Here is a 13,103-nt window from a genome sequence, read left to right on the forward strand (position 1 = left end):
AGAGAAGTGACCTGCCGAGTCACTTATTATTACTATAATACATACACCTTATTATTGGCTACTGTATAGGCTATGGCTCACGCGCACTGGACAAACAATATTAAATAATCTAATTGCAATATTTGATTTGTTTTAAAAGGCGAGCTGGATTTTGTATATATTTCTATTGTGCTGTTAATGGTCTTGGAATGGTTTGCATATGTTTGAACTGTGAGAGGAGGTCGTGTACTACTTGTGCTCTGTAAGGTAAGGCTCGCTCTTAAACAGCTATATTTTTACATAGATAATATTTAGATTATAGAAAAGTTTTTGTCTTATAGCCTGTATGGTGTTACTTAATCAATTTAACTTTATAACACTATTATAGTCTCGTCTAAATTAGCCTGATGTCCAGAATGATCTACTATAGCCTAAACTTGATTAGGCCTATTTATTTTTGACATATAGGCTATAACCTTCATTTTATATTTTTTATTTGGTTCTGCCCCTATAAAGTCAATTGAGAAACTAGCCTCCTTTGAGTTAGGATATAGGCTGCGTTTTTTAAATTGTAGGCCTATGTTAATATCCGTTTGCTATTAATTATAATTATTTACAGGGGTGGCCATAGCTGAGTGGTTAGTGAGCCCACCTAGGGAGCCAGAGGCCCTGGTTGCCCCAGGTTCGATTCCAGGCCATCCCAGCATGTGTGTCGATGAAATGAAATTTGTCCCTGAGCAAGACTCTTAACCCCTAATTGCTCACAGGTTCTCATTGGAAACAAGACCGCAAGGACTTTCATGAACGACCTGTTAAAAGGAAAGGAATTATCCTTATAATAATAATAATTATTGTTGTTGTTGTTGTTGTTGTTGTTGCTGTTGTTATAGACTACAACTGTTTATGTCCATTGAGCATTTCAGCCCGCCCTGCTTTACAGCTCATATGTGCCAAATAAATGCTGTATAAAAATTCAGTATTATAGTATGTAATATATTTATTGAAGTGTTATTGTCTTTGTTTCCACATGTAGGCTACCACGCTTAAATTGTTCATTGGAATAAAAGTGCACCATGGTGATTATGGCAGAGAGCAGTCATGGGGCTCAGCCTAACCCTGCCCTGGGAAGGCCCCTACAGGTCGGCTTCTATGAGATCATCCGCACTCTAGGGAAAGGAAATTTTGCAGTGGTCAAACTGGCCAGGCATAAAGTCACCAAAACACAGGTCAGCATTCCACAGGAAAATTCCACAGGAAAATATTGCTGTGTGTATGTTTGGTTACTCTAGTCTAGGTGCACTTGAGAGCAGTTATCATTGCTATGTTTTGAAACAGTTAATCATTTATTGACCTGTCTTGAAGTTGCCCAAGAACTAATGATCTGTTGTTTTGCAGGTGGCCATAAAGATAATTGATAAAACCAGATTGAACCCCTCCAACCTAGAGAAGCTTTACAGAGAGGTGCAGATCATGAAGCTGTTGAACCATCCCCATATCATCAAACTGTACCAGGTGTGTACAGCATCCGTGTGTGTGTGTGTGTGTGTGTGTGTGTGTGTGTGTGTGTGTGTGTGTGTGTGTGTGTGTGTGTGTGTGCGTGCGTGCGTGCGTGCGTGCGTGCGTGCGTGCGTGCGTGCGTGCGTGCGTGCGTGCGTGCGTGCGTGCGTGTGTGTGTCCGTGTGTGTGTTATTTGATTTGTGGTGTGTATTCACTGACACTGTACACTGTGTGGCTTTGCCTGTGACAGTTGAGCAGCTGTGCGTCTGTGGTATGCCACATAGGCTATCTGCAGAGGAGCAATGGGTGCATGTGTGTATAGTGTAGAAAAAGTGTTAAAAGGCATCAGAGGATGTAAAAGCAGTACAGTAAAATGTACAGTGTGCTAAGGCTAACATATTTTCTATTGCATTATAGAGCATTGCCGTATCGTATGACAGTAGCAGGCGTGGTAGCATCATTATACTGTGACGCACATTAAGGTACATTTGTCATCTTAATGGTATCCAGTGACTCGCTGAGTGAAACTTGCAGCACAGTGGCATTAGTGCGATCCATTATGACCTCCGAATGCCATCCAAACAAAGCAGCAAAGTGTGTGTGAGAGAGCAAGAATAATAAGATGAATGATGGGTGGTGTTAAGGAGCGCAGAAACAACAATGCCTGTGCATTTTGACTGTGTGCATTTCAGTGTATTTGGTGTGATATAATACACTGTCAAATATTCCAGGTAAATTTTACTCAGAGTCACAAATGGGTAAATTAACACTGAGGATTTTGCTGTGTACTGCAGCGATCGGTGACAGTGTTGCTAGAAAGTCAGGGAGAGAGTGGTGCTTAAAGACGAGTCTGACTCTACAGGTTTGAATGTCAAGTCCAATTAGCATCAGTGGAAGCCAAGTGCAATGTGTCTGCGAATCACGTGAAGAGGCCACCCCTGCTGCTCTTAATCAAATTGAAGACTTAGAACAAGGAATCCTCTTTTTCCCTTAGCAGGCTTGCATATGCCACGGCATGCGTTGTGCAACATGCAACACGTGTAAACACACACACACACACACACACACACACACACACACACACACACATAGTCACATAGGTCACACACATAAACACAACAGAGTTTTATATGACTGTCTTCTGCCCTTTGATCATCTCTGTGTTGTTTTACTGGAGTTGAGGATTACTTTTAACCAGCTGAATGTTGCTGAACATACAGTATATGACTCAGGAGTCCACCATAATATTATTCACCTTGAAATCTCAAATATTGCTTTCCAACACACATGCCCACCTTACACATACTGTATATGGGCAAACTATCACTTCTAAATTAAAGGTATGCAGAATTGTTAATGTAACTCTGAGAGTGTAGAAATGGACCCAAATAGACCCATTCTACACCCTCAGACTTAAATGAACACTGAGGATTTTACTGTGTCGCTTCAGTCGTGTGCTCGGAGACAGAGATTCCTCTATGGTGCCCTGCTGCCAGATGAGGCACTGAATAGATTATTATTGATGGGACAGAACCTTGGCAGCGCATCCCAGTAACTTAATCAACACTTCCAATCATGCTTTCCAAAGATCTCACAATGATCCAGTTTTCCACTCGCCAGGGAACTGTTATTTAGAGCTAAACGCACACGGCGATCTAAAGTGATTGGGCCTCGCCCCACGTACAGCTTGTATTTCTACCTCCTCATGTTTCCACCTCTCCATCTATCTGTTTCCTTCTCCGCGTCGTTGCATTAATGTGAGAACAGTAGTGACTCTAGTGATGTGCTTTGATGCTTTAAGTGTGGTAACCAGCAGGACTGTGCTCTCTAATTTATACCTTGTCGCACGACCGTGCTGCTCAATGAAAATAACAGATCTTCTCTTTAATTAATGTAATAATTTGTTAATTTACCTGTGCTGCTATAGCAGTGTATCTACAGTGTATAGTGTGTATAACGTAGTTTCTAGCAGGTAAATTGTAAATAACTGAAAATGTTCCTATGTTGTTGCTTCAATATAATGCACCAACCTCACTGAGACAAATTCCTTTCTGGCAATAACAAATATTCATATTCTGAAAATAATTTAGTTTCAGCAAGTTACATCGTTGCACAATAAAGTATAAATTGGGTAAAAGTAAAAATCCTCCTCCCTCGTGTAAAGAGAGAAGATGGTGGCGCGAGCCAAGCTTGTGATCTAGAGGTCACATGTGAATTAGAAGTCTACTACTAGACACTCTGTCTGAGACCTCTCCCAGCTGACCATATTCACACATTGGCCATTTTGGTCTTACGTCATTCGATGTATGACATAAGACTGATAAACTGCAGTTCCCACTCTCATTGGATTTGCGCGAATAAAATAAAATGACAGCCTCTTCCCCGACTGGAAAATCATCACAGGCCTTTGTTTTCTTTTGTCTCTCTGCTCTCCCCCTCTATCCTTGCTTCAGCTTCTCCCTTTGACCTTCCTTCCGTCAGTCGACCCCCCCCCCCAACCCCCGGCCCGGGGGGATGTGTGGGTCCTTAATGTGCCAGAGTCCATTTCTTAAAAGCTCTGACGTCAGCTGCACCTCAAGGTGACAGAGCCCTAGAGCGGTGCCTTATCTCGGAGATAAACCCTGCCCAGACGAGGCATCTGTGCACGGAAGCACTGAAAGCTCCCTTGGGTTTCTAAAAGTCCCGCAATGGAAAAGAATTAGGCCTTGCCATTCAGTGGAAAATAACGTCTGACATTTAATACGCATTGACTGGCGGTTTTGTGCAGATGAGGCTTTGTAATTTAAGAGATATTTGCTTTGTTGTGTAATGCCTGTATTCAGACGCACAGCCCTGAGGGCTCCCCTGAGACATGGCGGGTTTTCTGGGAGTTTCAGGAAGGGAAGGGGACTTGCGTCTTTCCGTTCCACTTACAGTATGCTGGTGTTGAGTGATTCCATTTATGGTGCCCTCCATAAACAAGGAGTGACCCATGGATGAGGATGAAAAAAGATATGGACTTAGTATGAAATTTAACACTGATTTCTGACGCACGTCCACATTACTGAAAATGTTTATGAGGTTGTACATTGATATACAGTATTCTGTATATATTGGCTGGCTGTGTGTGTGTGTGTGTGTGTGTGTGTGTGTGTGTGTGTGTGTGTGTGTGTGTGTGTGTGTGTGTGTGTGTGTGTGTGTGTGTGTGTGTGTGTGTGTGTGTGTGTGTGTGTGTGTGTGTACGCTCGTGCGCAAGCATCCTTAAACAACAGTAACTGTGACATGCTGGTGACTGGGACTGAGGAAGTATGAACAGGGAAATATAGGAGCCAGGCTATATCCCCAGTGGTTATGTCTGGGTCTGCTGAAGTACTTTGTTTGTTTTTTTTCTTTGGAAATTCATCGCTTCTGTCAACATCATCAGCTGCCTATGACCTAGTTTGCACTAAATCCTCCTTCCTGTATGTTTCCCTTAGGTCATGGAGACTAAAGACATGCTTTACATTGTGACAGAATATGCGAAGAATGGAGAGATGTTTGGTGAGTTCCACTAGCAATTTATTTATTTATTTTTATTTAGTTTTTGTGGTAACCAGAGATGGAGGGCTCTCATGCAATAAAAAAGAGCCGGTAGTGTGCTAATCTCTTGGGACACAATATTAAAGCAAGCCATTTTTATCATATCTTATCTTCCAGTCTGATACAGAACACTGCAGCAGCTCTACTGAATTTAGATTTTTTTAATGTTATTTAAAAAGATTTTTACAAATAAAACTCTGCTCACCCTCCAGACCATCTGACCTCTAATGGCCGTATGAGTGAAGATGAGGCACGCAAGAAGTTCTGGCAGATTCTGACGGCAGTCGACTACTGCCACAGACATCACATTGTTCACCGTGACCTCAAAACTGAAAACCTGCTGCTGGACGCCAACATGAACATCAAACTAGCTGGTGAGTGTTTCCAAACTAATGAGACAATGCTAGGTGAAAGTGAAGGTGGGGCTTTGGGGGGTATTTGTCTTTCATTCATTGATTGTTTTTATTTGAGCTTATTCGTGTTCATTGATATGAGAGTCTCCGACATTTCTCCCTTATGATGTCTGATTGGCCTGAAAAAGGATTTGTAGCTTTGGGATTCTCAAGCCAAGGGATCATTTTAATTAAATGATCATCATGGCATAGTCTGCATGCTAATTGAGAGCCACTAATTCTTCCCTTTTATTAAGATGAATATTTGAAAGGGGGAATTAACAGATATGCTGACGATTCCGTCTTTCAGGCACAAAAGAAACGCAGCAATGCACACGCACACGCGCACGCGCGCACACACACACACACACACGCACACACACACACACACACACACACACACACACACACACACACACACACACACACACACACACACACACACACACACACACACACACACACATTACCATGAAGAAATTTGACCGCCCGAATATTAGAGTCCCATGAATGCAAGATAGTTAATCATTTGTGTAGTAGATGGCATGGTCATATACTGTACAGGTCCTTAGAGGTTGTGCTAATTTACGTAACACCAAGAAACTAACGAGCCAAATCCCTCTCCATCTCCCTCTATGTGTTTTAGATTTTGGATTTGGTAACTTCTACAATGCAGGCGAGCCTCTGTCTACATGGTGTGGCAGCCCACCCTATGCAGCGCCGGAAGTGTTCGAGGGAAAGGAGTATGAGGGGCCTCATTTGGACATCTGGGTAAGTGATAAAAAAGCATGCATTAGGTTAAGAAACAAGCACTGATGTTTTGAAAGTATTTTTTTTATTTATTAATATCAATAAGAATACAGCTGACACTATCCTTATTGATTTTTCTTTACAGAGCCTTGGTGTGGTGCTATATGTTCTTGTGTGTGGTTCCCTTCCGTTTGATGGGCCCAGCCTTCCTGCCCTCAGACAAAGAGTCACTGAAGGACGCTTTAGAATTCCCTTTTTCATGTCCCAAGGTATGTGTTGCTGTGGCAACAAATCTCTGGAATTACTGCTAATTACCAGTTCTGCCTAAGTACCAGAGCACTCAAAAACCAGAGACTTACCCGTAGTTTCTGCTCCTCAGACTGTGAGAACCTGATCCGTAAGATGCTGGTGGTGGACCCAGCCAAGCGTATCAGCATGGCCCAGATCAAGCAGCACCGTTGGATGCTGGCGGATCCAACAGCCCCCCACCAGACCCTCAGCCAGTCCCTGACAGAATACAACTCCAACCTGGGGGACTACAGTGAGCCTGTCCTTGGCATCATGAACACACTGGGCATCGACCGCCAGCGGACCATAGAGGTAACTTGTTAAGATTGACAATTCTATGTTTAATGATGAATGTGTATGTAGTATGAAATGTGTGTAGCCTAGCAGCTGTCCCTGGTAGTGATCATAATTATTTTGAGTTTCAGGGAGACAGGTGTCTGTTGAGGGCATGAGGGTTGGGAGTGGGGGAGGTGAGACAGTTAGTCACGTCTTGCGTCAGATCAAGAGATATGCTATCTTCCTGACGCCATAGTCCAACCCAACATGGAACCCCAAATACCTCTGGGCTTACTGCTCATTTTGTGGGAAGAATTAGTGGCATCAGCATGTAATCAGACTCAATTTCTCAATCTTGAGTCTCAGACAGAAAGACTAGCTGCATTTTTTTTGTTTAGTTCTTTTGTCTGTGCATATTTTCAAATGCATAGACAGACAGTTAAAGCAAGCTATAATTAGGGAGGGAGGAATTTTTTTTATCAGCAAGTAAAACAAATGCACAGTGTTTGTCTGGGTAGGCAAGCAACCGCAACAAATCCCCTAATCCATGTCTTCTTACACAGTCCTTACAGAGCAGTAGCTACAATCACTTCTCAGCCATCTACTACCTACTGCTGGAGAGAGTCAGAGAGCATCGTGCCCAGCAGCTCAGCCGCCAGTGTGGAACCTGGAGCCAAAGGCCCAGGAGCACCTCTGACTCCACCACTCCAGAGGTGAGGGTTTCTAGCTGGGCTTATCGTGTCTGAATCTGGGCCTAGCCTAGTCTTGACCCTAGCAGTACCAAGGAGCTTTTGCTTTCGTTATAACATGCTAAAAAATATTTATCTTCTCTGCGTCTAGGTGATTATGGAGTCTACAGACAGTTTCAGAGCAACAGCATTTCCAGTTCCAGCCAAGAGCAACCCTGTGTACTCAGAGATGGAATGTGACCAAGGTGGACTGTTCCAGGTGAGAGAGAGATCTTTGGATTCAACATTTATCTCAGTCCAATTGAATCAGAGACTTGCAGACTCCACCCGCCACCCTTATGCTAGTCTGTCCAGGTAGACCAGTAGCTAACAGTTAGCACCCCCTTCCCATCTGTTTCCTGTTTATTAGCCGCTAATCGTTAGCGCTCCTCCCCCTGTCTCCAGCGTGTGGTGTTTCCAGTGGAGGCAAGTCTGAACCGGCTGCTGTGGAACCGCTCCATCTCACCAAACAGCCTGCTGGAGACCAGCATCAGCGAAGAGGTCCGACCCAGGGACCTGGAGGAAGATGAGGGGACGACGCATGGTTCAGGGCCCTTGCTCCTTCCCACCACCACCTCCCGTAGACACACGCTGGCCGAGGTGTCTGCCCGCTTCCACCAGTGCAACCCTCCATGTGAGTATGCCATACTTACACTCTGCTTTGACACTTTGATACACGTGCCTGGCTCACACACACACATATGCACACATATACAAACACACACATTCTGTGTAACACACACACACACACACACACACACACACACACACACACACACACACACACACACACACACACACACACACGTGTATAGTACACAGCTACACAGCTGCTTCTGTGACTTAACTTCTCTTTTTCATGCCTCCAGGCATTGTGGTCAGTCCCTCAGACGGTGCGTCTTCAGACGGCTGCCTCAAGTCTTCGTCCAGTCCTGGCCCATCAGCCTTGCATGCCGCTGTGGGCGGCATGTCGATGCATCTGACCTCTGGGGCTGATGCCAGAGCCATGGTACCCGCAGGAGCCCCGCTGGCACTCTCGTCACACCTCCTGCCACAGGCCCAGGGCAGCCTGCCGTCTGCCAGCTTCCAGGAAGGCCGCAGAGCCTCTGACACCTCCCTAACGCAAGGTAGAGCACCACACAACTGCTCCACCTTCAACTGGACCTTTTGCATGTTTATTCCTACTCTACAGTAACATCCTCTGTGTTCATGTATCCATTTATAACTCTCAGAGTTAAGTGAATACACAGGATTTTACAGTGTCAGTGTGTCATCGTCGAAAGATCAAAGGAGTAATGTGTCTATTGTTCTGCAGGCCTCAAGGCTTTCCGTCAGCAGCTGAGGAAGACCACACGCACAAAAGGCCTCCTGGGGTTGAACAAGATCAAGGGTCTGACGAGGCAGGTAGCCCCTCCTCCCTCCTGTAACCGTGGCAGCCGTGGGTCGTTGGGTCCGGCTCTTTCTGAACACCGGAGCATGCTAGAGGAAGTGCTACACCAGCAGAGGTGAGACGGCAGTTGATTTGTTAATGTGTGAAAAAATATACATATATCTTAATAATCGAAAAGGTAATGGATAGAATAATCACTAAGAAGATAATCGATAGTTGCAGCCCTAGTATAAGACTTAAGACACATGACACCATGCACTGACACTAAACGTTGATTCTCTGCTTCACCAGGATGCTGCAGATCCAGCACCAGGCCCAGCCTCAGAGCCAAGCCCCTCAGACTGCACCCGCACAGAATCCCCTGCTCTTCTTGGCTCAGCAGCAGTCTCCATCCCCACCTTCCTCGGCTGTCTTGACGCCTGCCTTGCTATTCGATGCCCCCAGCTCTTCCCTCCTCCAAAAAGAGCCTCAGCCTGCCCTGCCTCCTTGCCAAGCCCCGATAGGACTACACCATGGCTCCTGGCAGCAACTCATCAATGCATCATCTTCCTCCTGCTCATCATCCTCCTCCTCATCCTGCTTCTCTTCGCTCTCCCCGGTGGCCTCCGCCACAGGGGAGGCCACCTTCTTGAGGCACCTTCTTGAGGCGCGTCTGCACATCAGCCGGCAACCCCACCTACACCCTTATACGAACATCCAACACCAGCCCCAGGCTGTTGCCCAGAGTCCCTTCATGTCCAGACCAGGGACCTGGAGCCTGGGGTCCACCTCCAGCCCAGATTCTGAGATGCAGCAGCTGAGCAGCTGTGTAATGGTGAAATAAGTACAATGCATCCCAGATGATGAGATCAAAATGAATGTTCCCTCACTGGAAGATTCCCTGAGGACAGGTCACTTGAAAGACAGCAGTTTGACGTTTAAAAGCAAAACAGCTGCAAGTGACAGATCTACACTTTTAATTAGTAACACAGAATACATGTGTGCGTGCGTGTTTGCGTGCGTGTGTGTTATTACTTAAGCTGAAGACCAAGCAATAACCAATCTCTGGAGAAAGCTTTGAATCCTAATCAAACTTCCAGAGAAGCAATAATGGCCTGGGCCTCAACCCGGACTCTGGAGAGAATCTGCTACAGTAAGTCCTTTGACAGGACTGACAGACCAAGCAGAAATTATAAACTCACTTGAATAACAAGAGAACTGAATTTAGGTGACCAGATAAACTTATGTCTCACATTTCACTTTTTCATATGAAGACTGACTCTCTTTTATTTTTTGTTTTATTTAATTTTTCATTTAAATGGAGAGAAGACCAAAGCTCTTTTTTTCTTTCTTTTTTTTCTAAGGTGTTGCATTTTAAGCAGCCCTAAGCTTCCAAGCTTTTACTTGAGGGGTACATTTGTGACTGAAACTGTGATTTTGTCATGTACGATAATAGTTAGCTTATGCTGCTAAAAACAAAAAACTAAACAACTGCTACAATACATCTTCGTCAGCCAAAGTAGAATAAAAATACTGTCAAGCTGAGTGACTAAAGAACAATAGGTACATCAGTCAGCTTGCTGACACAAAACATCAAATGTGGTTTCCTCATTAGGCACATTCGTTGTGCTTTTCAAAACCTTGGTTTTATTGCTACCTCCTCAGATAAGATAACCATGTTTGAAACGTATTTAAGTTTGAAAACATCATTGTCATCAAACTTTAGGGAAAGAAATAATACACAGAAAGCTTGCTGTCAATCACAAGACAGTAGGCTACATTAGATGAAATAACAGAGCTAAATAAAATAGCTATTTCCTCTCTTTTTTTCACCTTTCATGTGGACAGAACAAAGACTGTGGGAATGGTGCAATATTCATATGGAAAGAGAAGGTAGAGAATCTACATAGGGCAACAGATGTGCATGAATACATTGTGGAGTTTTTTGTTTTTATTTATTTTTTCTTGTCATTTTTTAATATTATTATTATAGGACCTCATTAAGCAAGCTCTGTCTATGGGCACTAGTTATCAGACACGATAATGTGATACTGCAGAAAATTACAAAGAAAGGCTCAAGGCATTTCATTAGGCTGTTCCTCAGCAAGTTTGCAGTTCTTTTGTCGAAAGGCAGAATTTGGGTTATACCAAAGAGCAAACATTTTGAGATAGGTGTTATTTGCCAGAAACACACTACTGATTTTTCACTTTGAATGCTGTGGCTCAATGTAGCATGCTGGTTTCCTAGCACTATCATGTTATCTCCTTAGCATTTTGCTATGAGAAAGCTTCCTCTGCCACCAAATGCGAAGTCTGTTTATGTTGTAATATCGCTAGTTGTTGGGTTTCAGGACCATTGTGGTATTCATTTTTGTACATTTGTAAGAAAGTGAAAAACAACAGAAAAATAACACGTAGCAATATCTTTTTTTGCTGGAAATCTGTTTTCCTTGAACCATCCATAAGTGGTTGAGATAGCTAGAAATAAATGGATGTTACCTGCCAGGTTTATTTAGGCGTCTGTGCAGTTAGCTGTGTCAGCCATAGTAGCTGTGTAACATTGCTAGCTTGGTTAGTTTTACCATATCTGTGAAATTGCTCAAAAGTATCAAAAACTTGTGAAGGAAGTGTTTTCTGAGGCCCAATTAAAAAAAATAAAATTTGAATAGTTTTATCTCTGAAACAAGCAGTGTTGACATGTTTAGTCAACATTTTGGTTGATTGCACTCACCACCAACATGTGTGCCTTTTTTCTGAACAAAATCCTATGAGCAGAGATATTCTATCCCTGATCAGCACATTTGAAAGAAAAAAACGAAACAAAAAATAATGGCTTCATTACAGGCCATTCATTTAAAATACCCCTTTTGATACATTAATTTACATTCTAACTTGCTCTATAAAGCTAAGCAAGCATTGCACTTTATAAATATTTCATATTTCTGAAATGTTATTTTTCCATGGGTTGAGAAAACATCACAATAATTGAAACACTGACTCTTGATGCAAATGTGTAAGATGACCTTTTTGATACATTTTGGATAATAAGAAGTATTACATGTTTCCTGATTTGTTACTTGACTGCATGAGTGTGTGTGTGTGTGTGTGTGTGTGTGTGTGTGTGTGTGTGTGTGTGTGTATACACACACGCGTGTGTGCGTTCGTATACGTGTGTGTTTGTGTAAGTGAGAACGAGATGGAGAAAATGTTAGTTTAAGTAAGACTGTATTTATGTGGCTATTTATTTAAATAAAGTTCACTTCCTAAACTTTGCGTGTTTTGCTGTGATTATTTCAAACAAAACAAAAGTTAGGGACTTTTGATCACTTTTGACTTCACATCAAACTTTATATACAGTATAGATATACCTGTATTCTTTTAATAAAGTAAATACAATAAGTCTCCTGTGAAATGAAACACCTTTTTGGATTTATGATAATACATGTTTTGATTGATTTTTGATTAAAATTTTTATTAGGCAAAAGAATGTAAAACAACACAGTTACAATACTTTTGTCTAAAAGGTCTGACCAAAAAAGTCCTTGCGGACTTGTTTCCGTTGGGGTCCTTGAATTAATTTCATAGACATATATAGTAGCAACCAAACAGTTCAAATCAACATAAAAAACAGAGAAAAAATACCACTATGTACAAAAAAAGCATCATGAAAAATAAAATAAAAAATATATATATAAAAAAAAGGGGAGGGGGGTCATCTTTCTACAGGGAAACTGGTACTACCTCCTCTTATGGCCTCCAGAAAGATGAGTTTTTAGGGCTGTTTTGAATGAGCCCAACGAACTGCATTTTTTGAGGGATGGGGTTAGGCTATTCCATACCTTGGTGGCCGTGCTGTAGAAGGAGAATTTGCCCATGTTTGTTTTATGGGTGGGTGGTACCAGATTGTTGTTTACGCTCCCTCTAGTTTCGTGACTGTGGGTGTCACTAACTTTTTGGAGGTATTTTGACAGATAAGCGGGTATAGAGGGCATTTCGGGCAAATCTGCATTAACAATTTTGAAGACCAGTCCCATTTTTAGTTGTTTAACCCTGTCTTCCACCCTGAGCCAGCCTAGGCTGGCAAAGTGAGTGGGAGAGAGGTGGGTCATGGGCCCCAGTCCGAGAAGTAGTCGAATCAGTTTGTTTTGGGAGGTTTGAAGCTTAGTCTTCAGTGACACTGAGGTGTTGGAGTACCAAGAGGAGCAAGCATAGTCAAAAAGGGGCTGAATCAGGGCCCCTGAGAGGGTCCTGAGGGCCTGAGGGTTG

The 13,103-nt window shown here is 43.1% G+C and overlaps 1 protein-coding gene across 1 annotated transcript; it reads left to right on the forward strand.

Moving 5' to 3' along the window:
* Positions 1 to 1,052: 1,052 nt before the first annotated feature.
* On the forward strand, positions 1,053 to 12,105 carry sik1 (salt-inducible kinase 1; the record flags this gene model as incomplete). The annotated part of the gene is made up of 13 exons (XM_080456557.1): positions 1,053 to 1,205; positions 1,375 to 1,491; positions 4,932 to 4,995; positions 5,247 to 5,408; positions 6,073 to 6,197; positions 6,322 to 6,445; positions 6,556 to 6,776; positions 7,304 to 7,453; positions 7,581 to 7,688; positions 7,874 to 8,102; positions 8,338 to 8,595; positions 8,784 to 8,973; positions 9,150 to 12,105. The coding sequence occupies 13 exons, from the start codon at positions 1,053 to 1,055 to the stop codon at positions 9,679 to 9,681; spliced, it is 2,433 nt and encodes an 810-aa protein (XP_080312683.1). The 3' UTR covers positions 9,682 to 12,105.
* Between the last annotated feature and the right edge of the window lie 998 nt (positions 12,106 to 13,103).

The sequence above is a fragment of the Gymnoscopelus braueri genome, assembly GCF_963280865.1.
Source record: "Gymnoscopelus braueri genome assembly, chromosome: 18".
Lineage (NCBI taxonomy): Eukaryota > Metazoa > Chordata > Actinopteri > Myctophiformes > Myctophidae > Gymnoscopelus > Gymnoscopelus braueri.